This window comes from Agelaius phoeniceus, chromosome 1, assembly GCF_051311805.1.
Source record: "Agelaius phoeniceus isolate bAgePho1 chromosome 1, bAgePho1.hap1, whole genome shotgun sequence".
Taxonomy (NCBI): Eukaryota; Metazoa; Chordata; class Aves; order Passeriformes; family Icteridae; genus Agelaius; species Agelaius phoeniceus.
Genome location: NC_135265.1, coordinates 39,231,947 through 39,257,940, shown reverse-complemented (window position 1 = coordinate 39,257,940; position 25,994 = coordinate 39,231,947). Strand labels below are relative to the sequence as shown.

The window sequence follows — 25,994 nt, the reverse complement described above, 5'->3', positions numbered from 1 at the left end:
TACTTCACATAAATTCTGCACAGCAATGTCCCTTCAAAACCAAAATCCTGTCTAAGAGCATGAGACACTTGTAGCATGGAAAGACACAAAGGCAATTTCAAGGACTTGGAATGAGCTGTACATACCCAGAGCATCCTCTGAAGGCACCACCATCTGTTCCAAATTCCCTCACTAGTCTGCTAGATACCACATCCCTTTAGATACACTGGCATCAGCAGTTTTCAATAAACTTCAGAGGGGACAGTATTTTCTTTTAAAGTTCAAAGAATTACAGGACCACAAGGGCCAACCTAAGGTAGGTCTCTAGACACCTGCCACGTGCTGCAAGGTTTGAAAGCTGGCAAATGACACAGCGTTAGTGCTGACTGCCCTGTCACCTGCTGTCACCCTCCCCCATCAATGACAAGGGTCCCAAACAGCTTAACAATGCCCAGTACAGTATCATCAGTCTTGAAATTGCCAAAAAAAAAAAAAATCATAGATTTGGGTTGAAGGAACATTTAAGATCATCTAGCTCCAAATCCCCTGCCGTGGGCAAGGACATCTTTTTCTAGACCATGTTGCTCAAACATGCTCTGTACAGCTAATGAATTAAAAAGCTGGGCTCTAAAAATAGAGCCTGATTTCTACTGTAATATCTAAAATAATTCCAAAGGAATGGACACACTGGCCATACTGGCACTACCTGAAGCCATTAAATCTACAAAGCAGACAGAGCAGCCCCATCTCTGCAATAACCCCCTACATGCTCAGGGGAGACCTCACTCATCAAATCTGCTCCAAGGAACTTCCACTTCCTGTCCTACAACATCACAGGACTAGCTTTCAAGAACATCAGTGATACTTTAAAGGAGAGGCTAAAAAATATCCCACATTTAGAGCAGATAGCTTTAATACTTTGTATTTTGCATTTTTTTTGTTTGAACCAAACAAAAGATGTCATCAAAGAATTGCAATCTTGAGCTGTAATTCCTGGCTTTGAGAACACACTGCCAAAATGTCTCTTCTTTAGACTACCACCCTCTTGTAAGAACTTAAACTGGAGTATTAAGTGAATTTCTCAGTTGAAGAGAAAATCTTGACATGTTTCAAGTCTCAGGAAAAAAACCCAAAACATTCCACATCCCAAGCTGAAGTTCCAGGAAGACACAGCTACCTCTGTCAACCTTCACAGCCTTCTATCAACCTCTTTTCCTATCACTACCTAATGGATATGATACAGAATCTGTGGAAGCAATGACAGCCATCCACCTAATTTACCAGGATCTACATTTAATCTCCAAGCCTTTATGTGCAAACTGACTTCATGCTGAAAAGGTCACACTGTGATTTCACAAGAAGTAGTCTAAATACATTCATCTGTAACTGTTACCCAAACGTGTTTATTTCTACCACCTAACCAGGCAGAGTAAATCAGAATGCAGCTCTTTAACACAGATATATGTTTTCTGTTCTGGTATCAAAAGGAAGGTTTAAGAAACTGTTCCCCCTCAATCTTGACAAACAAAATACCTACTCTACAGTCAGTATTTTACTATTCAGCCTAAAATCTTATCATTCTTTGCAACGTGCTCACATTTTTAATATTGTGCACTGCAATGAACAGAGCAAGCTTTACCTTTCTATTCTGTGTTTAGCTCATTTAGACAATGTTTGTAGCTGAGAGGCCCAAGAGCTGGTTTGATACTGAAGAAGTACAAAAAAACAGAAATTGAAAAATAAAATAGCCATTAGTATTTAATTACCCATAAAAAATAAATGAGCACTTTCAGTTTACATCTCATTGCACAAGATCAAAGCTGGCTTTCAGTCTAAGCACAGGACAAACAGAGACCCCAACCTACAAACAGTGACTAAATAAACTCAGACTAAGAGAAAAAAGAACATGGACCAGCCCTTGGGCTTTCAATACACACTGCACACATCCTTCCATGTTATCCAAAGTGAAACCCATCACAGAACTCTATAGTCGGGGCCTACAATCTCCACAAGTATCAAATTACATTTTCAAAAGCCTGTCAAAATATGGCAACACCCAAACTCCTGGAGCATTCTACGCTTATCCACACAACCCAAGAAGCAGCAGAAGCACTGTTGAATTGAACAACCTGCACGATCTTTATTGGATGGCCGCGTTTACAAGGATTAGCGGTAGCGGTGCAGCTGCAGGGTGTTGCGCCTCCTCCAGGCGGCGCGGCGCGAGCCACCGATGGTGTGGTGGAATTTGTGGCCCTTGCCGAGGCCGCGGCTCTTGCGCCCGGCCGACGTCAGCCCGCGCATCTCTCTGTGCTTGTGGACGGGCTTGGTGATCCATTGGGTATCGGGGTTCCTCCGGATGGTCTTATGGAAGGGATCGATCAGGATCACTTCAAAGAACTTGTAAGTGGAATCTTCGCCCACCCAATACGAGTTCAAGACTCTCAGAGCCCCACAGTGACGGCCGGCACGTTCCTAGAGGAAAAAATAAATGCAACGGGCTGTGAAACCATGAACGCAGGGCACTCTTCATGCATACAGATTACTAACTCAAACATTAAATTTTAATTTTCCCCAGGACAACCTCTTTTCCTATAAAAACTCATCCCCTTCCAGATGCAAAGGTGCAAGGAAAAGTAACAGCTGAAAAGAACGCTGTGTTACAAAAAAAAAAAGGCTGTCTGGATTCCTGCATGAAACAGGTTTTAAAGACCATGAGCAGGAAGGTGCTTGGTATACAAAAGGAAGAACTCCTTGTACACAGAAGCACCCAGTCAGTAAAAACACAATATTAAGAATAACTTCAACATAAATATGAAAAGCATGGCTGCACTTGGGGTGATGGAACAATCTTTAATGGGAAGTTATGAAAGTGATTAATTTCCACATCCAAAGCTACAGGGGAGAAAGAAATTTCTGCAGAGTGTAAGCCTGTACTGGTAGGAGTGAAAGAATAGCTGATGCAACAAATCTTTGTACCACTGCTGCTGGCATATTAGTGTGTGCTATTCCTATCCTCACTTGTGGTTAGGAAGACACAATCTTAGTTCAGAAAACAAAACAAAGCAGAAAAACGCAATTATGCAACTCAATCTGCTTCTCCTGTCAAGAATACTCCTTATTTAAAACACACTAAGTGTGTTTAATTGTAGGACTTTATCATCATTATAGGGAAGCATGAATCAATGGACCCCATTCATCTTCTTCCCCAATGTGATCCTAGCCTATTGTTTCAGGCTTTCCTAAACAGGTAGACTATTTTCTGCACATGGAATAACATTTTTAAAAGTCCTTTTATTCTAGTGTGAGAGCAACACCTGTATGAAATATTAGAACACCAATCATCCTTGGCCAACTTCTATTTGGGGAGGGGAGCTCCAACTGAGGCTCTGCATTTCTGTAATCTGAAAAATGTAAATCTTCCAGAAAGACTGTGTCAGATTCAGAAAATTTGAAGCTAAAACTGAGGGCAAATAACCTCTTCCATAGCTGTCCTAAGTGAGCATGTGATTAGCCATCAGGTATCTGGGAATAACACATATGAAGAGAATGCCATAAGCACTGAAAACAGAATAGCATTTTTAATTCAAACTCATCACCTGTGTTTCTTTTAAATAAGCATGTCCCATTTATATTTATTTATCATTTATATTTTTTCCCTGAAAAAAAAATCCCACCATATTCAACTTGCAGAAGTCACTCAGCAATATTTTTGAAGTCCTGAGAACAGAAAAATCTTCTGCTTCAAGATGGAAAGGCAATGACACTTATCCTTCTTCCACAATGTCTAGTTTGAGAATGCAGCCTGGTATTAACTCTAACCCACTGAAAGAGGGTTTTTTTGTAAAGGTGAGAACTCCACCTCTTCCAGACTACAACTGTGATAGCAATGAAGCTTACAAGATCTCATCAAATCAAAGTTTACATTTTGAGTATTTCAGTAACAAGATCTCACCTAAAAATAAGTTAACCACCAAGCTGTGTGCTTGTGAGGTACCAGTTTTTTATAAAGCTGAAGGTCTCTGGCACACTGCCTTCAGCTCCTGCAATACATCTAAGGGTGCTGTGCAGAACCACTACACAAACAGGTGCTACAGGCTTTAAGACAGGAACTCACGTTTACTTTGTGAAAGGACATCACCTACAGCTGGTGATCCACACCTTAGCACATGCAAGTTCGTATTTCTCATGCCTAGTTCTTTATTTTACTGTGGCTTGGACTAGTTACATGTTTTTCATAACAAATATTGTGGCATACTTGAGAAGTATGAACTTCACTAAACCACTCAAGTGGTTTCCATAGACCCCATTTTAAAAGTCTGAATAAAAGTCTGAATAGTTTTTTTATTGTCTCAATAGAGTTTTTAAAGACTGCTGCTTTCCTGCCATCATTATTCAAAATCTTACTAACAACTAACTAACAAAACAGCTGGTTTGGTTTTGTATTTTTTGTCTCCGAATATTAAAACTTTCCAACCCAAATTTGTGAGCAATAACAAAAATAGTCACCTCTGCTACAGACTGAAGACTCCTGGCAAACTTGAGCTGGTTAACACCATGATGCACGGGTTTACCATAGGTTGCACCTTTGGGGACTGGGCGTTTGCGGCCACCACGGCGAACACGGACACGGTAAATAACGTAACCTGAAACAAACAGTGACTTAGGAACTACAACAATTCTAGCAGCAATTGTACTGCATTTCCAATCCCCCAAAATTTACATGAAATGCTGCAACACAAAGTCATTTTACCAATTTTTACCAAAATTTACAACTTGGGGTGGATAGTGCAAGATGTTTTTGTTATTTTCATTACAAGTGAGTAAGGAAAGTGATTTCCTGATGCAACTGGTTTTGCCTCCAAACCAGAGCTTATGGCACCTTTCCACTATCCAGTCCCAAACCAACTAAGATCAGCTACAGCTAAACTGTAATATAATCATTAAAAAAACCCTACAAAAAAAAAACCAAACAAAAAAAACCCCCACCAACCAGCAAAGCCACTACCCAAACTGCACAATTCAATGGCAGCATTCAAAAAGCACTGAGGCACAAGCCATCCACAAACCCTGCTGAAATCTTGTCACTGAGAAATGACAAAACTAGACAGTGACAGAAGTGTCAACTCCTAGCTTTTTATTTCCTTTGTGAATAAATATATTGGGTTTTTAAATGGATTACCACAAGTTCCACATGTATAGTCACTAATCCCATTTCTTTTCCTGATCAGTAACTGTTTTTCAATGACAGTACAAACTTCATCATCTTTCTCAAGTGCATGCAGCTGTAATACAGTCATAATATGACTTGGGTTGGAAGGAACCTTAAAGATCCAGTTCCAAGCCCCCTGCCATGAACAGGGACACCTTCCACCAGACTAGCTTACTCAGAGCTCCATCCACCCTGGCCTTGGACACTGCCAGGATGGGGTATTCACAACTCCTCTGGGAGATCTGTTCCAGTGCCTCATCACCCTCACAGTAAAGTGTTTCTTCCTAGTATCTAATCTAAACCTGCTCTTTCAGTTTGAAACCATTTCCATTGTCCTGTCACTACATGCTCTTGTGTCTCTATCCAGATCTCTTGGTAGCTCTTTTCAAGGTACTAGAAGGTCACAGTTTAGTCACCTAAAAAAAGTCGAAATAACAGATGACAAAACTTGGGCAGAGTAAGGACATCCCCCAAACCTAGGATACTAAAACCCCTGCTCAATTGTGTGGCACTAACACTGCACAAGAACAAAAACTGAGACCAAAGCTCACTTGAGCTTCACCAGAAGGCACAGATGTGAAATTAAGTGAAGTTAGGTTTTAGGCTGTGGGCACTGTTACCAGCTGAGGACATTTGCGATATTCTGTTAATTTCATGCAGGACACTTCCGTTTATTGGGGGATACTTCAGTTTCAGACTTTGATACTCTGCTGTCACTGCAGGAAGCCATGTCCCTCCACGGTGAGGCACAGGGACCTGACCTGTCCGTGCCATTACCTTGCTTGGCCTTGTAGCCCAGCCTGCGGGCCTTGTCCGGGCGCGTGGGGCGCGGGGCGCGGTGCAGGGCTGACAGCTGGCGGTACTGCCAGCAGCGCACGCGCAGCAGGAACCGCATCACGTCCGACTGCTTCTTCCTCCACAGCTCCTGGATGTACTTGTAGGCACCCATGTCTGTCTACCTGCTGGATAGAGAGCTCAGTGAAACACTGCAGCAAGAACAATTCCCAATCTGAACATCTTCCGACAGGGGCGGCACACCAAATTGCACATGGAGCAGCACTGGAAGACAAGGAGCTCTCATGCTTCTTTGTACCACTGACACATCTGGGAACGTGGATCACACCTGGCAGCCTTCAACATGACACCCTGCAGTCACCATTCCCAGCAATTTTCCTCCTCTTTTATTTATTCTGAAGTGTAAACTCCTCAACTGAGAAATTTTCAGCTGCGCTACGTCTGATACTACTGAATCCAACAATAAACACCTGGCTGGAGTTTTAGACACAAATCTATCAAGAATTACAGGATTGTGAGGAGTTAGTGTTAACTCTGATGTTATAGTAAAATTTTTACTTCTAAGTGAAAGTTTAAAGTTTTCTTAGTAAGTGGAAGTTTAACAGTTGCTTAAGGAATTAATTGGATTGGGACTTTTGCTTCCTTAGAGCTATTCACACGGGGTCTCCCACATCCCAGGAGAGACAAGGCCTTCCTCCACATTTGCCGAAACTGGGTTTTAAGTAAAATGAGGCATACTGACCGTGTCATACTAAAAAAGAAGTGTCATAGCTCATTGTCCTACTGCTGCTGACATTTGTGTTATGCTCCACAGATGCCCTGTGGAGTTTTTTTCTAATTGTTTTTAAAAATCGTTTCTGCTGAGCACCACTGGGGGTAGTTTGTAATGTCTTCAGCACAGCAAGGGCCCAACACAAAGTTCTTACAGGTCAATTTTTGTCTTTAGAAAACAGTGATTATTACAAACTCCCTCTTCTGAACTGCATATGTCTTAATAACATGAACATAATGTAAATATGTCTTAAATTAATATGTCTTAACAGCTGAAGGCGTTTCAAAAATCACATATTACTGTATTTTGTCATCATGTTTACTGCTGTTTTCCTAAAAACCTCTGAGGCCTTACACATCTGCAGCAATCAGCACGTGTACCTGATCTCCATCAAGCCCCCAGCCCAACTCACCATCAGATACACGCAGCTCACTTTATTTACACGAAGAACCACGCCACAAACAGTTCGGGTGCGATTTTGGATACCCCTCTTGTTTGAACCTGCCCAGCTAGAGTTCATCCATTCCCATCCCCAGCCACCCCACCCTTTCACGGCCTAATGGCACAAAAATCCCCACGATCAAACCGCAAACGCGGAGCAAACCAGGGCGCGCCGTCTGTCATCGACCCGCACCCGCTGTGGCGCGCCAGGGCCAGCCGGGCTGCCCCGCTCCCCTCCCCGCCCCACCGAGGCGCAGTCCGCGGGCCCTCCTCCACCAGCCTCCCAGGGGCTCCGCGCCGCAGGAGCAGCCCCATCCCAGCCGGAGCCGGGCGGGAGCGGCGGCGGGACGGGCGGATGCCCACCCGGATCCTGGGATGGGCGCGGATTGAGGGAAAGGCCGCGCGCGGACCGGCCCTCACCTGATGGCGCCCAGCGACGGAAAGGAAAGGCCCTATTTCCCACACACCCTCGGGCCACAACACACTTCCGGCGGCGGCAGCGCTGCCTCATGGGTAATGTAGTCCTGCGGCGTGCGGGCCGCGCGTCCCTCCCCGCCCGGCCCGCCCGGCCCGGCCCGGCCCGGCCCGGCCCCCCGCGTCCGCCAATGGGCGGCGGGGGCGGGCCCGCGCGGGTCCGTGGGCCGGCCGGGACGGCTGTCTGTCCAGGTGCGCGCTCGCGGCGGGGGGCGGCCCCGGGGGCGCGCTCGGGGGCCGGGGGCGCGCTCCGGGACCAAGGCAGTGGGGCACGGGGGCTGCACCTGGGGCAGGGGCTTGGAGAGATGCGGCATCCCCCGAGAGACCCCCGCTCCCCAGCCCCTATAAGAGCCCCCGGTCCGGGATTGGGATGGGACTTTGCTTAAAACCCTGAAAAGAAGCCTTAAAAAAAATCTCTCTAAAATAAAAATTATTTTAAAAATCGTAAGATTATGAGGAACGGCTGAAGGAGCTGGGTTTGTTTAGTTTCGAGAAGAGGAGGCTCGAGGGGAACCTCATCCCTCTCTACAACTCCCTGAAAGGAGAATGTAGTGAGGTGGGGGCTGGTGTCCTCTACTGTGACTGCAGTGAGAGGACCAGAGGCCTTCAGCTGAGACAGGGGGAACTCAGATTAGGAATTAGAAGAAAAATTTTCACTGTTAGGACAGGCATAAGAATAGGTTACCCAGGGACGTTGTGCAGTCACCATCCCTGGAGGGGTTTAAAAGGCATCTAAATCTGGTGCTGGATGATGTGGTTTAGTGGTTACGGTGGTAGTTCTGGGCTGATGTTTGGACTGGATGATCTAAAAGGTCTCTTCCAACCTAATGATTCTATTCTATTCTAAATAATAAATGCTAAGGGGAAAAAAAAAGCCCTAAAACCAATCCTAAAACTTTTTCAGCGGACGGTAGGGAGAGGGCACCATGGGGTCCCTGGTTCTGCAGGCCCTGGCTTTACGCACTGATCTGCTCCTGTCCCTGCTCCCCTCCCTCCTGCATGTGGCATGGCACAGGCTGGATGGGGGGTTGAGTGACCTGGTCTGATTGGTGGCATCCTACCCATGGCAGGGGGCTGGAAGGAGAGGATCTTGAAGCTGCCTTCTGACCCAAGCCATTCTATCATTCTATGAGTTAGGCTTTCCCAGCCTGCAAGTCCTTTCTGCCTCCCTACCTGCAGCTGCAGGATGACCTTTCTGTTTTTCAGTGTATCCTTTTCAGAGCACCCTGGCTTCTGAAGCATTACCTGGTTAAACTGGAATCGAAGCAGGACAACGCCAGCCCCTCCTGGTCCAGAAAAGGTACTCTTCAGCTCTCTCTGTGGGCAATGGCTCCAATCAGCAAACTGAGTCAGGGCCTGCTGCCCTGCCATGGCTCACTGGCAGAGGGAAGTGCCCCAAGCTGCTGGATGCCTCCTGCTAGAACCAACCCCCAGGCCATCAAACTGCTTTAAAGCAGACCAAGAACACCTGCTTTCTGCCTTTGCTTTCCTGTGCTTCTGCCTTTAACGCTCCTGTTTTGTAGCTCCAGCTCCTAATCCATTTTTATGGATTTTGCTAGAAACTTTCTGTGAGCAGAATAAAAGGGAAGGACCATCATTTTCTTGCATTTCCAGAAGCCATCCTGGTACCATGAGATACCATCAATCCCACTGCAAACCCAGGAAGCCCGATAACGCCGTGCACACACACACACCAACAAACACAGCCCCTGCCCCGGGGGTGTGCATGCTCCAGTGCTCCCAGTCTCCCCAAACCTGACAGGACAAGTGTTCGAGGCTGCAGGCAAGCATCAGCACCACTGGCAGCAGCCTAAAACGTGAAAAAAATGGTGTGGGAGGAAACTCTAGTCCTAAAAATATCAGTCGCTGGCAGGCGCTGGGAGGGAGCTGTGCCCCCGCTGCTTCGCGCTTTGCCTTGCGCCTTCCGTGGGCTCGGCTCCCGCCCGTGCCCATCCCCGTCCCTGTCCCCATCCCCGTGCCCATCCCCATCCCAATCCCGGGGCTGTGCCGGGCTCACAGCCTCCCGTGTCTGCACAGGGCTCCGCTGTGGAACCGGCCCTCAGGAAGCATGGGAAAGGGCTACAAGGTGGTGGTTTGTGGAATGGCCTCAGTGGGAAAGACTGCGATTTTGGAGCAGCTTCTCTATGGAAAGCACACTGTCGGTGAGACATTTTTACTTTTGGGGGGAGGTGGTTTCCTTTTCTAGCATCTTGGTCAGTGTGGGCCCCAAAACACCAATAATGGAGGACTGCGAACTGCGCTGAGGTGAAGGAGGAAATTTATGTGGTTTTCTGGCATCTCTGGGCTGTTGTTAAAATTCACAGTCCCTTGCTTATGGATTTTTAAGAGTCGTGGAGAAGAACCCGTTCCATGATGTTCCCAGTAATAAAACACAAGAATGTTTAAAAAGAAACAAACACTGAAAGTAGGTGATGTGCCTGCTGCGTATTTACAAAAGAAATATCTCGTTCCCTGAAAGATGCCGTAGACGCCTGAAAAATAAATAGCTGTCACATGATAAGTGTAGATGCTGTTTAGACTTTTGTTTCATCTTCTTAAAGCTTTATTTTCCTTGGTTTTAGCTAACATTTAATCAAAGCTGTGGAAAGAAAAAGAGCTCAGCTTTAGGTTCCACGTTCTGTGCTGAGTTTTGAAGGCCAAGTGTCTCTGCTCTCTAAGAAACCCCCATGGGGAAAACAGACTTGACAGAGGAAGAGAGGATGCCTGATATTTGCTGTGCACAAAAGAAAGGGAACAAAGGCAGAGCCTGCACGTTTCCCTCTGTTTCCACATTTGGCTTTGAAAGGAAGGGCAATGATCATCAGGCTGACAAATTATTCCTGCCTCACCTAGAAACAAGGGGTGGCAGCAGGGCTTTGACAGAAGATGTTTAGTCACTTTGCATTTTTTTCTTGAGCCGGTAAATTAGACGTTGGGGATAAGTTGTTGGATAAACACAAGGATTTCTAGCATGGTGCTTTGCAGCACTGCACCTTTAAAATGTGTGGATGGGAGGAATCTGCTGGCAAAGCGTGATACAGAACTGTGTGCTAATACCCGTGTTTAAAAGGAGGATTTCCTCTAATGTTGCAGCAACATCTGTTTCCAGCATCCTACTGAGCGCTAGGCACGTAGCCCCGTGTAGCTTTCAACGTGAAGGCTGCGAAGCTTTGCAGGCTGAAGGCTTTTCCCTTTGCTGCCAACCTGCCTCTCCTCTGTGCCGGGCTGGGAGACTGTCAGAGACACCCGAGCAGCGTGAGCAAGGCCACGTTACTTAAATCGTATTGCCTTGCATTAATTCCTGCCTGCTATTAGCAACCCCGGCAGGAAGGATATTCGGGTGTTGCTGATCAGAGGAGCTATTTATGGAGCCAGCCATGAACATGATTATACAACGTCATGGACACTGGCTGACATAACCAGAGGGAGGCCTCGTGCCTGGGGTTAGCTGTGGGTGTCCCTCTGTCACTCCCAAATGCCCTGCTCCAGCTTGGCCATGGAGCAATGCAGACCTCTCCCCCGGCCCCCCTGCACTTAAAAAGATAATTTTTCCTTGCCTGCAGCTCTGCTCTCAGTTTTTCGAGTTACTGGTAAGGGAAGGAACAGCTGATAGCAGATGGGGAGTGCAAGGGGAGAAGGAAGAAAGTTTCCTGTTTTCTGTGATTTTGGTCAAATCATATTCCTAAGACATTCAGACAAAGAGGGCAAGTAGCAGAGACAATATGAAGATATGGAAAGGGTCATTACAGAGCTGCTGCACCCCCAGGAGATGAGTGGCCATGGCCCAGCAATTTTGGTATCCCTCACACAGGCCATCAGGCACACTTGAGGGGATGGACTAATAAACTGGTGCTTTTGGCAGTCCTGCTGAGTGGTCACCATCCTCCCTACCTCTTTCTCAGCACATAGGCAGTTGTGGCAGGGGTTGCCTGGAGTATGGGCTGGTGGAAATGGTTCCCAGAAGATCTTCAGCTACTTGTCCACTCTGTATTGATTTAACTGCTGAATTGCATGGGCAGGATGCCATTGTGAGCATCCCACTACACAAGGACAGTTTGAGGAATGGTGAGTCTTTGACTGCTCCTTAGCTGAGCTGCTTTAAACTGCACAATGGTGCTACCATTGCAGGGGTGGCCCTTCCACACCTGAAACATGATTACAGGATCCTGAACCACATTTCCTAAAGCTTGTGAGCTCCAGAAAGCTGATATGTACATCTTGGCTGCTGGCCTTTTTGGCTGGAGGCAAGAAGGGACTAGTGTGTTTGCTGAAAGCCTGTCTGTTCAGAGCCAACCAGCAAGGCAGCTCACCAGGCATGGCAACAGGGACACAAGCTGTTTCAAAACCTGTGCTTCCTGACTGACGTCAGGAGCAGCTCTGCGGCCGCTCCAAGGGCCCAGGAGCCGCGGGGAGGATGGCCGAGCCAACAGGGGGAGTCTTTCCGTTCTCATGGCAGGCACATCCCCCTCTCAGTGACAAGAGGCACGCTAGAGCTTGGTTGGAGGCTCAGAGCACAAGGTCTGCTGCTATTCTCCAAGATGTCACAGCCACTGTCACGAGGGTCTCCTCCTGGCTGTAAATCAGCCACGAGTCTGTCAGTGCTCACGTGCCTCCTGTTGACTTTCCTGCAAAAAGGAGTGGTGGCACAGCTGGTGTCAGGGAAGTGATTAGAGTCCTTGGAGGTTTCACACTGCTATGTAAAGCCCTTGGCTTTGAGCCCGTGCTCCTGGCTGTGTGCTTGGTGGTGGTGCTGTAAACCCAGTTGCATTGTTTCTTCTCCTAGAAAAACAACCACCTTCAGGTCTACCTGGCCATGGATGAAGTCCCTAAGTGCCACTGTTACTTACATGGTCAGCAGCTAGCACTCTTGCAAAGGCACCAAGATTGTTTGAGGTCAAATAGGAAAAAGTAGTCAGGAAGGAGAAATAACCCAAAAAAAGGACTATCTGTTCCCTGTAGCTTGTGAGCAACAAGCACAAAATTGGATTTTGTGCTAGCCTTTAAACTGCAAGGGAATTTACCTTGTGTCCCAAGATGGGAAAGGAGAGGACAAATAGATGAGAGGCACTCTTAGAGCCATGTAAAATAATGTAGCTATTGTAAGGCAGACATTCTCACCAAACTAATACAAGGAATTAGAAAAAAAAAACCAAAGGAAATGTTTTAAGTGGGTGCAGATTTAGCATTGAGTCATGTAGGGACTATATCACCATAGGTCAGGGCAAATAGCTGCTAAGGATTGTACATGTGAATGTGGTACATACACAGGTACAGCAGTGTGCCCAGGTGGCCAAGAAGGCCCATGGCATCCTGGCCTGTATCAGAAATGGTGTGACCAGCAGGGCCAGGGCAGTGATCATCCCCCTGTGCTCAGCACTGATGAGGCAGCCCCTTGAATCCTGTGTTCAGTTTTGGGCTCCTCTCTATGAGAAAGACATTGTGGGGCTGGAGTAGGTCCAGAGAAGGAAAATTACGCTGATGAAGGGAAGGCTCTGGTGCACTACTGTGATGAGGAGCAGCTAAGGGAGCTGGGAGAGAAAAGGAGGCTCCAAAGGGGGACCTTTTGCTCTCTGTAGCTACCTGACAGAAGGGTGTAGCCAGGTGGGGGTTGGTCTCTTCTCCCAAGTAACAAAGAACAGGACAAGAGGAAATGGCCTCAAGTTGTGCCAGGGCAGGTTTAGATTGGATATTAGGAAAAATGTCTTCACTGAAAGGGAGTTCAGGCATTGGAGCAGGCTGCCCAGGGAAGTGGTGGAATCACCATTCCTGGAAGTGTTCAAAAACCAGATATGGCACTTGAGGACATGATTGAGTGATGGGCTTGGCAGTGCTGATTGAACAGTTTGACTCACAGTTTGATCTTAGAAATCTTTTTCAGCCTTAAGTATTTGATGATTCTGTGATTGCCTAATACCTGGGATGATCTTTCTTTTTGTGACTTAAGTGTTGTGTTCATCCAAATCCTTCACCTTGCTGTCCTGAAGAAAGAGGGGCCAGTCTTGTCTCCTCAGTCATGAACAGGGTCCTTGACTGGCAGCAGGAGATTGTCCCACTAAGTACCTGTGGTACCTGGCACTGCTTGGCCTGACCTCTCTTGACCAGGCTAGCAGGAGACTTGCTGGCTTAGCTTTGGCACAGGACATGTCTGTAAAGAAGATGGATATTTTTCCTTAAACAGTGTTCCTGTTCAGTGATGGTGCAGAAGGGAGTCTTTCTTCTGCCTTTAAAATATTTCTGGCCTCTCAGCCTATACTAAAACTTATCAGCTCAACAGGAGGAGATGAGAACTTTCCCTTGTAGAAAACTTATCTCTGCCTTCTGGCTGTGTAAATAGCTGGTATGGTCACATTATTCATAAGCAGTTACTTCAGATCTTCTTACTAGCTAGGAATGAAAACGCCATATATTACTGTGGTGGAAGCCATAATGAGAGAAATTGCCTTACTTGTTCCAGCTGGAGGGATTTGGGGTTTTGGCTTACACACTTTGGATGTGGAGGCTAATTAACCTAATTATGCATTCATAGAATCATAGACTGGTTTGTGTTGGAAGGGATCTTAAAGATCATCTCCTTCCAACCCCTTGCCATGGGCAGAGATGCCTTTTTACATCTTCACTTCTTAAATTAAAACTACCTGGTGATAGAGTTGCAGTCAGCTTTGTATTTTAGAAATAACGAAAATGGAACTGAATATATATAACTGAGAGTCAAAACCTGGCTATTTGTTGGTGGGACCAGTACTTCCCTAGCAGCTAAACAGATCAGCTCCTTCTGAGGTTTATCCACCTCTTTCCCAAGTCAGGGACCCTCTGATACACTTATTTAGATCTTTTGAGATCTTAATAAGAAAAGCCTGTTATTCTGCAGTTAACAAACATAAGGAATAGCAGGTTTTAGGAGCTCTTTGGAATTCCTCTGGAAAAAGGAAAAAAGGTATTACAGAGAAAATCTTCAAAAGTACTCAAGAAGACACAAAATTTGTACTGCATTAATGTTCAAGATCCAACTGGGAACTTTTGAATTTCCATCCCTCTTGAAATTTCGATTTACTTAGGTATTTGCAGTTTATCTGCTGTGCCTGGCCTAAGTGTGCAGTATTCATTAGTACATTGAGCCTTTTCTTTTCCTCATTGGGAAGCCACAAGGGTTTGGAACAACACCCAGTTTATGACTGAGGCTTTCCGTTGCAGTTCCTCTGTGGCAGCAGTTGGTAAAAAACAAAGACCTTTCTGCCTCTCCTAAGATTTGCACTGGCTAAGTAGGTGCTAGAGAGTAGCATCACTTCTGTCTATTCCTCCTTTCCCTCTTCAAGTTTTTTATATCTTCAGTTTTCAAAGGAAGTGTGACATTGTGCACTATCTTGTTAGTTCCCCTTCACCCCTCCAGCTTCTGAACCTGAAAGCTAGCCCACTGCAGTGCTCTGCTCCATGGAAAAACTAGTCAAGCTGGCAGCAGTCTGCAGGACAGTAACTTCCCAGCACAAGCTGCCCTTGCCCACCCAGGTGGAGGTGGTGGAAGGATGCCCAGGGATGCCAGTGAAGGGAAGGAGAATCAGGATCTTTGTGGCAGGGAGGATGGGATGGTGCCAGCATCTTTCTAGGACACTGATTAGTGTTGCTTCTCTTACAACAACTTGCCTGACCCATTTTTGAATGGAGACCTAGGAAGTGTTTGAATGGGATGCTACTAACAAGAAATGTAAATGACATTGTCAGCAAGATACAGCTGGTACATGGTCTGGGCTTTAGGAGCAGGGCCTAGAATAAGGTGGCACAGGTATTTCTAAAAATTGTCTATGTTTACTTAGGAAACTACTTGTATATACTCCCTCCCCCAGTGCATGTAGGTGAAATTTCACCTTCTGGAATCTGATACTGGTGCATAAATTTCAACTCCCTCCTAAGTGCCCCCCCCTATTTCACATCAAAATTTGTTGCTCTATTCTGCTGAGTTAAGTCCCAGGTCTTAAATTTTCCTCTTCGTTTTTAAATAGGATGTTAAAATACACACTTTTCACTGCTGCTTTTAATGCCATTAGGAAGAGATTGTCACAGGATAACAAGGATATATTAGAGGCTGTTGGATTACAATGTAGCATTTAGAGGATGAAAAACTGTACAATATTATTTGTTGCTTTTGAAAAAGAAAACTTAGGTACTTATGGTTCCTTCCTTCTTGCCAAAGCCATGTTTACTGATGCTAGATATTTCCTTGACCTGTCTGTACAATGCAGCAAGGCAGAGCAAGAATATAGTGCTGTGTCTAAACAACAGTGCTATATCCAGAAAGGGCTTTGTTACTACCTCAATCATTAAAAGCGACTCTTTGACACATTCTACAATCACACAGGATGCATTTGTGCTTCCTCTTTTCATTAACCTTTGCTTTGTCCTTCAAAGTTTTGCTCCCACATATTAACGTGGCTATATTTGGAGGCGAGACAAATTAAATCTTTGGAAACCTAGTAAGAGTTTGATCTATGAAGACTGCACAGAGAGGGGCAAAAAGAACAGCTTGTGCCACTTTCCTGCACTGGAATGCTGCATACATCACGGGAAACCGTCAGCGTGGGTGGAATGCTTTAGCTTGTTTGTCAGTGTGAAGTGTTTTGAATAGTGTCATTGAATATAGCAAAATCCTTATTTTCATAGGCCAGATAATCCCTTGTGTTTTCTTAAACAATACACTAAAAATGGTCCCTTTTTGACAGACAAAGAGAATAAAGCAGGACTCATTATTGTAGTCCTGCAGCAGCAAACAATTGTATATAGGAGTGCAGTGGAGGCAAAAACGTGGGCTGCAGAGGGCTTATATGAATACTTAAAACCAACTCTGAAAGTGGCCCAGCTACACTATACATAGATTGTTTCAACCTGTAACCTTATGCACCTGCATCCAGGAGGAACACAAAGCTAAGGTGATTGATGTGTTTTCAGGTTTGGTTTAGGAAAAAATAATTTTAATTAGTTCAAAGCAAGCTGCCTTGAATTACCTCACATTTACTGTGTGGAGAGGAGGAGGGAAGGAGGGCCAGTATGCAGAGAGTCAGGGTGGAACAGGCGATACATATATGAAAGCTTGTTACCCTGTGCATGCTCTTGCCTTGCAGTAAATGAACTTGTTCCAATCTGAGTAATTTTAAATCCCTAAATTTAAATGGGGATGGAAAAAGCTCACTGTGTATTTGAGTGAATATAGTATGGAACTTTGTTTGTCTGCAAACATCCCCTTCCCTTTCTGGCTTAATTTCACGTATGGGTTAGTTATACCACTAATACACATTCATTTCCAGAATTATCCCTTTGGCTCCTGCTTCTGCAGTATGATCCAGCTCATTATGAGGCAAAGAAGTAGGCTTAAGATGTTAGTACTTGACTATCTGGTGTTCCCTGGCTGTTGTTCCAAAAGGGTATGTTTGGGCAGGCTTGTTTTGCAGCATGTTTGGCACAGAACTGGTGCAACTGGATGGTTGGAGTTTGGAAAACTTGGGAGGAGAGTATATATCTTATCCTATTCTGAATGTGCATGTTGCATAGATTAATTTTACAGGCATAATCATGTGCTTACATATTAATGTAAAACTATTGGAAATAGCTGGGGCAGTAATCTATGAATTCAGCCTGGAGATGCCAGGCAAGGTCAAGGCCTGGTCAAGTCACTCTGTAAAACACACACTAAAAACTACTGTGGGGCAAAATTCTGCTGCACTGCAAAGAATTCTTATAGTGAGGCTGTACTTAAGAGCAGTGGAACATTCCTGCTTGTTTTCAAACAGGCTTAGAAGAGGGTGCCACAATTGAAGATGTGTATTTGGCATCGGTGGAGACAGACCGAGGCGTGAAGGAACAGTTGCGGCTTTATGACACCAGGGGTCTGCAGGAGGGCGTGGAATTGCCCAAACACTATTTCTCCGTGGCTGACGGCTTCGTCCTGGTGTACGCCGTGACCAGCCTCGAGGCGTTCCAGAGAGTCGAACTGCTCAAAAAGGAGATCGATGTCTTCAGGGACAAAAAGGAGGTAAATGCATGCTTGGCTAAACGCTGTAGCAGTGATAGGAAGTTAAGGTCGCAAAGCCCAGCTTTTGTTTCTGTAAACGTTGTGTACAAAGGAAAATGAAGGTACCCACAGCCTTGGGCAACCCAGCAAAAAGGAGGCCTTCACATGCCAGGGAAGCTTAATTCACATGTCATGCAGGTCGTTCAAAAGAATGCTTTTTTTTTTCCCTCCTTATTTCCTCTACTACAGCTAAAATTCAGTCAGCTGAATGCACCAGCCAGGACACTTATGACTAATAAAACATATGGTCTACAGCAGTGCAGCTCATGTTTTTCTAGATATTGTACAGGGGAAGTCAAGTGCATAGAATAATGTAACGAAGGGCATTATCTTTGTTTGTTTTGTATTCATGTACTTGATGGCTTACAAACTAGTGTAATTGACAATGGGTCTCCCAGACATTAGTCAATTGGCAAAGCAGCTTTAATGTATTTTAACAACCATATTGAATCAATTCAATTGTGTGAAATGACTGCTCTATTTTCCCTTAGAAAGCAGCTAGTGTTTTCAGCTGACAGCGTTCCAGCTTAGCTAAACAAATATAACTTGCATGTGGCATTAGCATTACAGCTTTTCCTACAGTATCTATATTGTGGAGTAGTTTTCCCTGTTAAATGTCTTTAGCCTACAGCTTTCCAAATGCCTGTTTTATGCTGTTTAAAAGAAAAAAAAAAAGCATGAAGAATTAATTGGATAATGGTAGGGAGAGACTTTGCAAAAATGTAACTTGTTTTGTACTGACAGCACACAGGGTGGTAGAGGAAGGCAGGCTCAGGTTTGATGGCAGATGAATGTGCAGACACAGAAGAGGCATGTTAGGTGGTAGGGCTGGTGTGAGCTGCAGACTGTCACGTATATCAGGGATGCAGGAGTCAAGCATAACTCCCCTGCAGGGCAAAGAAAGGTGGACAAGCAGGAAATTTTTCCCAGGCACTGTGTTTTGTGATGGCCCTGATTTGGTACTATACAGCATGTTGTAATGCAGAGAAGGAGTCACAGTCCCAACAGGATCTGCGTCCTGCTCATCTGTGTTACCTGTCAGAACTCTTCTCTCTCAGTGCATGCAGGTATTTTAGAAAAAAGCCAATTTGCTTGTCCTTTTGGAGAGCTTAAAACTGTGATTCTGACTGAGGATAACATGGTTAAAAAAGTGGTGGCCACAGTCAGATGCATAAAATAGTTTTCATTCCTATGATTTCCATAAAAGACAGGCTTTAAGGTGTACAAGGTGAGATCAGGAGTCCCACCTTAAGGTAAACTGTTAATCAGCAGATTAATGATTCTGTGACTTAAAGTCTGGGCTCTGCTGAAATGAATTCTTTACTGAATTGGGGATGTATCTCCACACATGGTGCTTCTGAGCTGGCAGAACTTCAACTCGTTGAGTGGCACAGTCCCCTGTTGTGTGGCAGATGACAGAAAGCACTGATGGCTGGTTCCTTGCCTCTGCTGGCTGTGGGGGCTCTCCAGCACGCACCTTAAAGCCTGGCCAAATTTTATACTAAATAGAGGTTTTGTTCTGTTACACTGACAGAGCTTTGCCATAGCTAAAATTCAGCTGGAGCATGCAGTAAATACACATGAAGATTATAGCTTCTTTCAAAGCCTTCACAGAAGGGGAAAAAAAACCCTAAGCAGCATTTTTCCACACACCCTGGACTGCTGTAGAAAAGAAAGGAAGTCTCAGACCTCACAGGAACGGGACAAACATCTCTAGCTGGAAAGAAGCAGAAGGCATTCTGAAGTTAGCCTGAACAGGAAAGAGCAAGCAAGTGTGGCCACAGCAAACCCCACAAATCATCATCAAGAGAGGACTTTATCACTTGATCTTTGTCAAACCACTAGTATGGAGATGAAAACAGAGTTTGACTAAGGACCTTGAACTAAAAATGTAGGCATGGTTTCCCCCTAAGAGCTGGTGCTGGTAAAACATTTTTAGAGAACAGTTAACTTAAAATAAGGAGGAGCAGTATCTTCACATGGCCAGCACTGCCTTTGGCACTTCCTAGTGCTGAAGCACTGGGAAGGCTTCATGTACCTACCGAGCTCAGCCACGCTGGACTGTCTGGGTGATAGTGACACAAGTCACTTGATGGATCTTTACAACAGCAGATCTGAGTTGATAGAGCTCTGCTGCTCTTGAAACTACTCCCCAGAGGACACTGCTGGTGCTTATCTACCCCTCTCAGCAGACTGTCCCCTTCAGCCCTGGGGCTGGGCAGCCAGCAGGGCTGAGCTGGGAGAGGGGCCCATAGCCCAGCCTGCCCGGGCTGCTGGCACGGTTGGCTTTATTTATATTGTGGGATGGGGCTTGGGCAAGAAACAAACTCGGCAAAATCCACTGCTGTGGGATCCAGGCTTTCTCTGCTGCTGTGCATTTTTTCATCCCTCAAGCATCTGCTGCTGTGACCTACTCGGATGTCATGCTCTTATCATTTGTCCAGGGCAGCTCAATTGCCAAGTAAGTGGAGAATGGGGCTGTTTAACTTTGGATCTCTTGGCTATTGTTTCCCTTCAAGCAATCACTGGGGGCAGGGAGTGGGGTGGCAAAAAGGGGAAGTCCTGCATATTCTATGATTAAAACAAGCTTCCAATCCATAAGCAGATGAGGCTAATTCAAATCCCAGACCCTGGTATTCTAATCTACATGCAACGTACCTTGTGCCAGTGCTAAGTTACAGAACAAGACTGAACTGTATTGGTACTTGCCCACTGTTTAAAAAGATGGTGACTGGTGGATGGTTTTGGTATAAAGCTCACCCTCTTGTTTGGTTTGTAGGTTGCAGTTATTGTCTTGGGGAACAAAACTGACCTCCTGGACCAAAGGCAAGTGGAAACAGAAGCAGCACAGCAATGGGCAAGGGCTGAGAAAGTGAGACTGTGGGAAGTGACTGTGACAGACCGGAAAACACTGCTTGAACCCTTCACCTTCTTAGCTAGCAAACTGTCCCAGTCCCAGAACAAGTCAACATTTCCCTTGCCTGGAAGAAAGAGCAAAGGGAATAACTGTGAAAACTAGACTAGCTTAGCATTGTCTCCTGCTGCCAGGTCACAGTCTAAGTCCTTTTTGTGCCATTTGCTCCTTGCAGTTTCACTTAAAGCAATAATATCATTCAGCAATAAAATCAGCAAGCTTATAGCTAAGAGGTATCCTTCCTTCTCATAGACTTGGCTTGGAAAAGCTGCTGGTGGTAAAAGCCTCAAAAAGCACTTTAGGAGAGCAGTTATTTTGCAGCCAGGGTTATGGAGGAGGAAGGGATAGATGGATACCTCTAGCAGGGGCTTTTACTATGCCTGGATACAGCCATGTTGAGGGACAAATCAACAAGCTTACCAGTATGTAATCCCTCTGCAGATCTATAGCCTGTAGTCACAAAAAGTATTAACTGCAATAAAGCATTCCATTTGGAAAGGTGATATATTTGAAATGGCAACAGTTCTTTTACCTTGACCTTAAACAGGGCCACAGGGCTTTTTGATGCTGCGAGGCTGAGATCAGTTTCTTGCTGTAGGAGAAGGATATGGAGCAGGAGGAACAATTACCAGATTTAGCCACTGATGTTTTGCTAGTGTCTGGAAGAAAAAAAAACCCAGCAAAATCATAAAAAACCACCCCCACATCTTATGGGAATTACCCCAACATGAACCTTGTCAATGAAGTCTAGTAAGCAGTGCTTTCAGGTCAGGAATTCATTTGTAGAAACCAGAACAGCTCTCAGAGCTCATTGATTGAACAACAACCTAAGGACAACACAGCTGTGGGTTTGTTCCAGTATGTCCACTACAAATCCCAGAGGTGTCCCACATTCCCACAGGTGGTCATTTTACTGAGAATTATACGGATTGATTTGTATGCAGGAGGTATTGCTGGGCTCTGCTTAGGGCACGTTCACCTGGCTGCTCAGGCAAGCTGCAGCAATCCACCCTCCCTAGGCCAGGCAGCAGCTGGCACAAAGCTCTGTATGGCTCTGCAGGTGGGGCTAAGGAGGGTAGGAGGCTGCCTGAATTTTTGGGGACATCCCTGGGCAAACACCCAGCAATGCCCATACAAATGGCCCCGGTTTCCATGTGCTGCACATGGTCTGGCTGCAGGAGCACAACTGCATGTGCTGTGTTTGACTCAATGCTAGCTTTTCTTTATGTTTGAAAGCAAGAGCAGGGAGAGAGAGAGAAGTACCCAGTTTCTGCATTTTCCATTAAATTAATCCTCTTTTGAACAAATACTGAGAATTTCACTGTGAATCAGCAAAACCACAAGCATTATTTGCACTGTCATATCATAACTGCTAAATAATGTGCTTAATGATCACAATTAAGCTCATAGTATTGCTCTTCCTGAATACTGATTAATAAAGCCTGTCAGCATTACTAAGGTCTGTCAACATTATTAATGTCAGAGCAGCAGTACACTTCACTAAAAATTAAACAGGAATCCCTACCATTATAATGAAGGTAGACGAAACTGTTTATGTGCTTTGCTCAATGTAGTTTGAATTGCTGTGGCCAAGGAGTAAGATAAGAGAGCAATTATGAATGAGCAAGCTCTTGTAATGCCCTGCTAGGAACATACAATTGTTTCCACACTGCAGCTGAGTAAGCACGATAGCACGACCTACCCGCACCTGGCCAGTAAGAGTCATTGTCCCTATGGATGACACTCCCTCCTCACTCATTTCCTACTGAACACACGTGTGCTCCAGGCTTCTCCCTACCCAGAAGACTCTGTATCTACCTGCATGCTTGGGAAGTGGAGGTGACTTCAGAGCAGCAGTGGTTCACCTCCTGGCTGCAACCTCTTACCAAGGAATGGGTCATGTTCCTCTTCTTCAGCTCTGCAGAACCCTTCTGGAAGGGACTAGAATCAACCTTGGATCAATCAAAATAAGTGAAGATGTCTCCTAACAGCACATCACTAAAGCTGACCCTTGAGCCAAGGGAGTGCAGGTTGACAAGTCAGAATGAACTTAAAATGCCTGGAGATGGAAAGAATGGGGATGACTGGTTCCTGTGCAGCTCTGCATGCTGCAGACTCGGTGCCAATTCTTCTGCCAAGACTGATGTCACCTGTAGGCTGCCGGAGCTGTGCAGTGCAAGTGCAGCTTGCTTACTTGCTCCCCTGGACTCCCAGGACTTGACAGTGTTTTAAGACAGGCAAGAGAAACAGTATCTTCTAAATGACTAGGGCCATTTTACCAAATACGCTACATAAAGGCAAACACATTTTCTTTGATTTGGCTAAATGTAGAGTTTAAATCATTCGAGGCATTCAGATAAAAAAAGAAAATCACCACCCACTATTTTCTTTCATAAACTTACTCTGATGTTTTTCTAAATATCATAGTGTTTTACTGAGAAGTGATGGAAAATCTAGTGTCTCCTCTGCAAATGATATGCACACAGTGGCTGGTACTGAGTAAAAATGAAACTTGCTGTAGTAGTTTTACACAGGGTGAACAAGCAAAGTACAGAGTATAATGTAGTACCTAATGGCCAGGACCTTTATTTTGTTCTTCCTGTTCCACTGACTCAAACCCTGTTGTAGGTCACTGGGATCACTTAACTTCTGCAAAACCAGAGTCCCTTCACAAGATAATGGAGAAAACTTATAATAAAGAAGAAAAACAAATTAGTAAACAAAACCATCTTTCTCTGTTCCTTTAAAGCCTTTACCCTGCTGAATAAACACTGTACAAATCACTCGCCCCCACCAGTTACAACAGTTAATTTGATGTGTCCTGGTGGCACAAAGAAAGAAGCTGGCAAAAAACTACTGAGATTAAGCCATTTACCTCTTTACTCAGTAGAGGAGAAGGAAAGATTACCAGAGATGCTCCCAGTGTGGTGTAGCTATGTACCAAACAGCTGAGGGAGCTCACACATCAATCATGCACTGTGTCAAATGATGGCAGTTCAGCTGATGAGGGGACAGTGCTACTACCCACCCAGCAAAAGAAAGGACACCTCTGATTAAAAGATTACATTGGAGCAAGTTAGATTTGCTCTGTGTCTAGACAGCAAGAGAAGTATGTAAATGAAATACATACAGATTTATTTTAAAGCACCAAACCAAATCTGAGAGCGCAGATGACCACCCAGCACTCACAAGAATGTCACGAGGTGAAGCGCTCGCCATGAAAAATGAATCTGTGCTTCCGGCCCTTACCTTAAGGGAGTGGTCAGAAATGCCATCTCCACAATTAACTGCCCTGTTGCTACACACCTCAGTGCAAACACCATGTCTCTAGGAGATAATCTTTATAGGTAGTTAAAGGATGTACAGATACTCCTTTATGGTGTTGTCTGCTACCTTACCAGGACACGATTCCTTCTCTTCCAGGTGTGAATAGACCACTCCACCAGAAAAGCATCAAGACATTCTTTTTTTTACTTCCCGCCTCTTTCCCTTCCAGATAGCTTACACTTTTCTGGTTGTACTTTCAAACAACATGCCAGTCCTGCAGAGGCAACACTGTGAAAACTTAAGCTGAAAAGTAACTATTGTGGACTCTGTGGCAAGTTCCCTTCTCAAGGCCAGGTCCCTGCAGAACACTTAGTGAACAGTTGTAAAGGTCTAATGCTGTCATTCACTGTATGGTTGTCTAGAACTGTCTTCCTAAAATAGCAGCAGTCAGTGCACTCACCTGCAGATCTCCCTTGTCCTTAACCACAGCATAAATCCTACAAAGCTTACAGAGACACCATTCTAGCAAAATGACAAAGCAAGGGACTAAGCAGAAATCTTTTCTTCTTCTTTTTTTTTTTTAAACATCTTTTTATTAGCACAGTAACAAATGCAGACTTAAGTAGCCCACAACATACAACCAATCCACTGAGTGACTCCTATTCCACACCTTACAGTTAAACAGCTTAAGGTATTTCACTACAGGTTACCATAAGTCCTGATTAAACCCTTTATTCTTTTCACAAAGATAGATTGGCTTATAAAATAATACATTAACTACTTCTCATTTCATATATGAAGCCATATATCCACCTCTCCATATCACAGATCATGAGATGACAGTCTTTAAAAAGGATTTGTTAAATACCAATGTGCCCCCCATAGGGAAAAACAATCCCAACATCTTTTTACAAAAAAAAAAAAAAAAGAAAAAAAGGAAAAAAGGAAACTCAACCCAGAACAAAATAAATCCCTCAAACCCAAACAAACAAAAAAGCAAAAACAGTGTGTAGAGTCTTGAAAGGACTTTTACATAAATGTCAACCTATGTACCTGTACAAAATTAAGCTGTTTTAATCTTTTACATATTGCAAGCAAACTGAAAACCAAAGAAGTCTAGGAAGTTTACATTCTTCTCGGTACTATATGTGAGCTAATATTGCTGAACTAATTACAGTCTTAAAGTATGCTATTCCAAATCCTAGCTGTCTACTGTAGCAAGATACCTTAAGTTACAACAACAAAATCTTAGGAAATAAAAGACTGAATAAAATCTGTTATAGAAATACCCTACTCTTTACCAGCACCCTCCCACCCCCCACCCCTTCAAAATCATAAGCAGCTCTTTCCATCACAGACAAATAATGTAAGAGTTTGACGAAAATCCAATTTATGTAGCGTATCTTTTGGTCCATTGTCTGGCCATTCTGTCATGCTCTGCTCTGTTAGTCATATACTGAGTGGCAATGCTTCCAACCAGGGGGTCAGCTGAAAAGGAAACACACCGCTTATTTCAGACAAGTTACTCAATAAAAGCTTTTAAATAAAGCTGAAGTGTAAATTTCATACAAGGCAAACACACAGGTAAGGTACATTGTAACAACCTAAGCATACTGAATTGATGATCTGTATCTTCTCTGATTTTGTGTATTTATGGTGATGTACTAATCTGTAATTTAATAGTGTGAAATGCCAATAAAGTTTTAAGAAGTTTAAGGCACAACAATCAGTCATATTTTGCATTACTGAGGGTTTTCACCAATTCATGCATTTCAGGTATATTTTATTCCTTCTAAGGCTGCCTGAGGTACTCATGCCAAGTACTTGTAAACAATGTAAAGCTGCCTTCTAGAAAAGATGAAATCTCAAGAAGGGGTTTAGTACAACAAGTTTAGTACACTGTGAGATCTTGCCTTTCTCCCCTCTTTAGACATATAAAAATACAACCTGTAAAATGACTTTGGAAGTGAAGACATATTCCTCTTAACTCGCGTGGACAGCGGTTGGGTTAGAGCAGCAGTGATGACCACTTGTGGCATAGTTGGCCACTTCTTTTAAATGGATGATGGAAAGTAAAGGGTCAACC

General features: G+C 44.6%; 3 protein-coding genes across 10 annotated transcripts in view; 1 reads left to right on the top strand and 2 right to left on the bottom strand.

Annotated features, from left to right (window-relative positions):
* Nucleotides 1–2,094: 2,094 nt before the first annotated feature.
* Nucleotides 2,095–7,764, bottom strand: RPL15 (ribosomal protein L15). 2 transcript variants are annotated; one of them, XM_054647108.2, is made up of 4 exons: nucleotides 7,617–7,764; nucleotides 5,966–6,150; nucleotides 4,486–4,622; nucleotides 2,095–2,451 (listed from the first exon to the last, which is right to left on the bottom strand). In XM_054647108.2, the coding sequence occupies exons 2-4, from the start codon at nucleotides 6,135–6,137 to the stop codon at nucleotides 2,146–2,148; spliced, it is 615 nt and encodes a 204-aa protein (XP_054503083.1). In that variant the 5' UTR covers nucleotides 6,138–6,150; nucleotides 7,617–7,764; the 3' UTR covers nucleotides 2,095–2,145. The 2 variants fall into 2 exon arrangements, with proteins under 2 accessions (XP_054503083.1, XP_077032845.1); XM_077176730.1 differs by having other exon boundaries at nucleotides 5,966–6,147; nucleotides 7,617–7,760.
* Nucleotides 7,720–25,634, top strand: NKIRAS1 (NFKB inhibitor interacting Ras like 1). Of its 2 annotated transcripts, XM_054647428.2 has the most exons (5): nucleotides 7,720–7,862; nucleotides 8,877–8,970; nucleotides 9,708–9,832; nucleotides 17,447–17,688; nucleotides 20,507–25,634. In XM_054647428.2, the coding sequence occupies exons 3-5, from the start codon at nucleotides 9,739–9,741 to the stop codon at nucleotides 20,744–20,746; spliced, it is 576 nt and encodes a 191-aa protein (XP_054503403.1). In that variant the 5' UTR covers nucleotides 7,720–7,862; nucleotides 8,877–8,970; nucleotides 9,708–9,738; the 3' UTR covers nucleotides 20,747–25,634. The 2 variants fall into 2 exon arrangements, with proteins under 2 accessions (XP_054503403.1, XP_054503487.1); XM_054647512.2 differs by lacking the exons at nucleotides 7,720–7,862; nucleotides 8,877–8,970 and having other exon boundaries at nucleotides 9,551–9,832.
* The window catches only part of UBE2E1 (ubiquitin conjugating enzyme E2 E1), a 45,415-nt gene continuing 44,045 nt past the window's right edge, over nucleotides 24,625–25,994 (bottom strand). For all 6 annotated transcript variants that reach the window (XM_054646996.2, XM_077176692.1, XM_054646833.2 and 3 more), the window contains one exon: nucleotides 24,625–25,396. In XM_054646996.2, coding sequence (XP_054502971.1) covers nucleotides 25,299–25,396 — 98 coding nt within the window. In that variant the 3' untranslated portion in view covers nucleotides 24,625–25,298. The remainder of the gene's footprint in view (nucleotides 25,397–25,994) is intronic.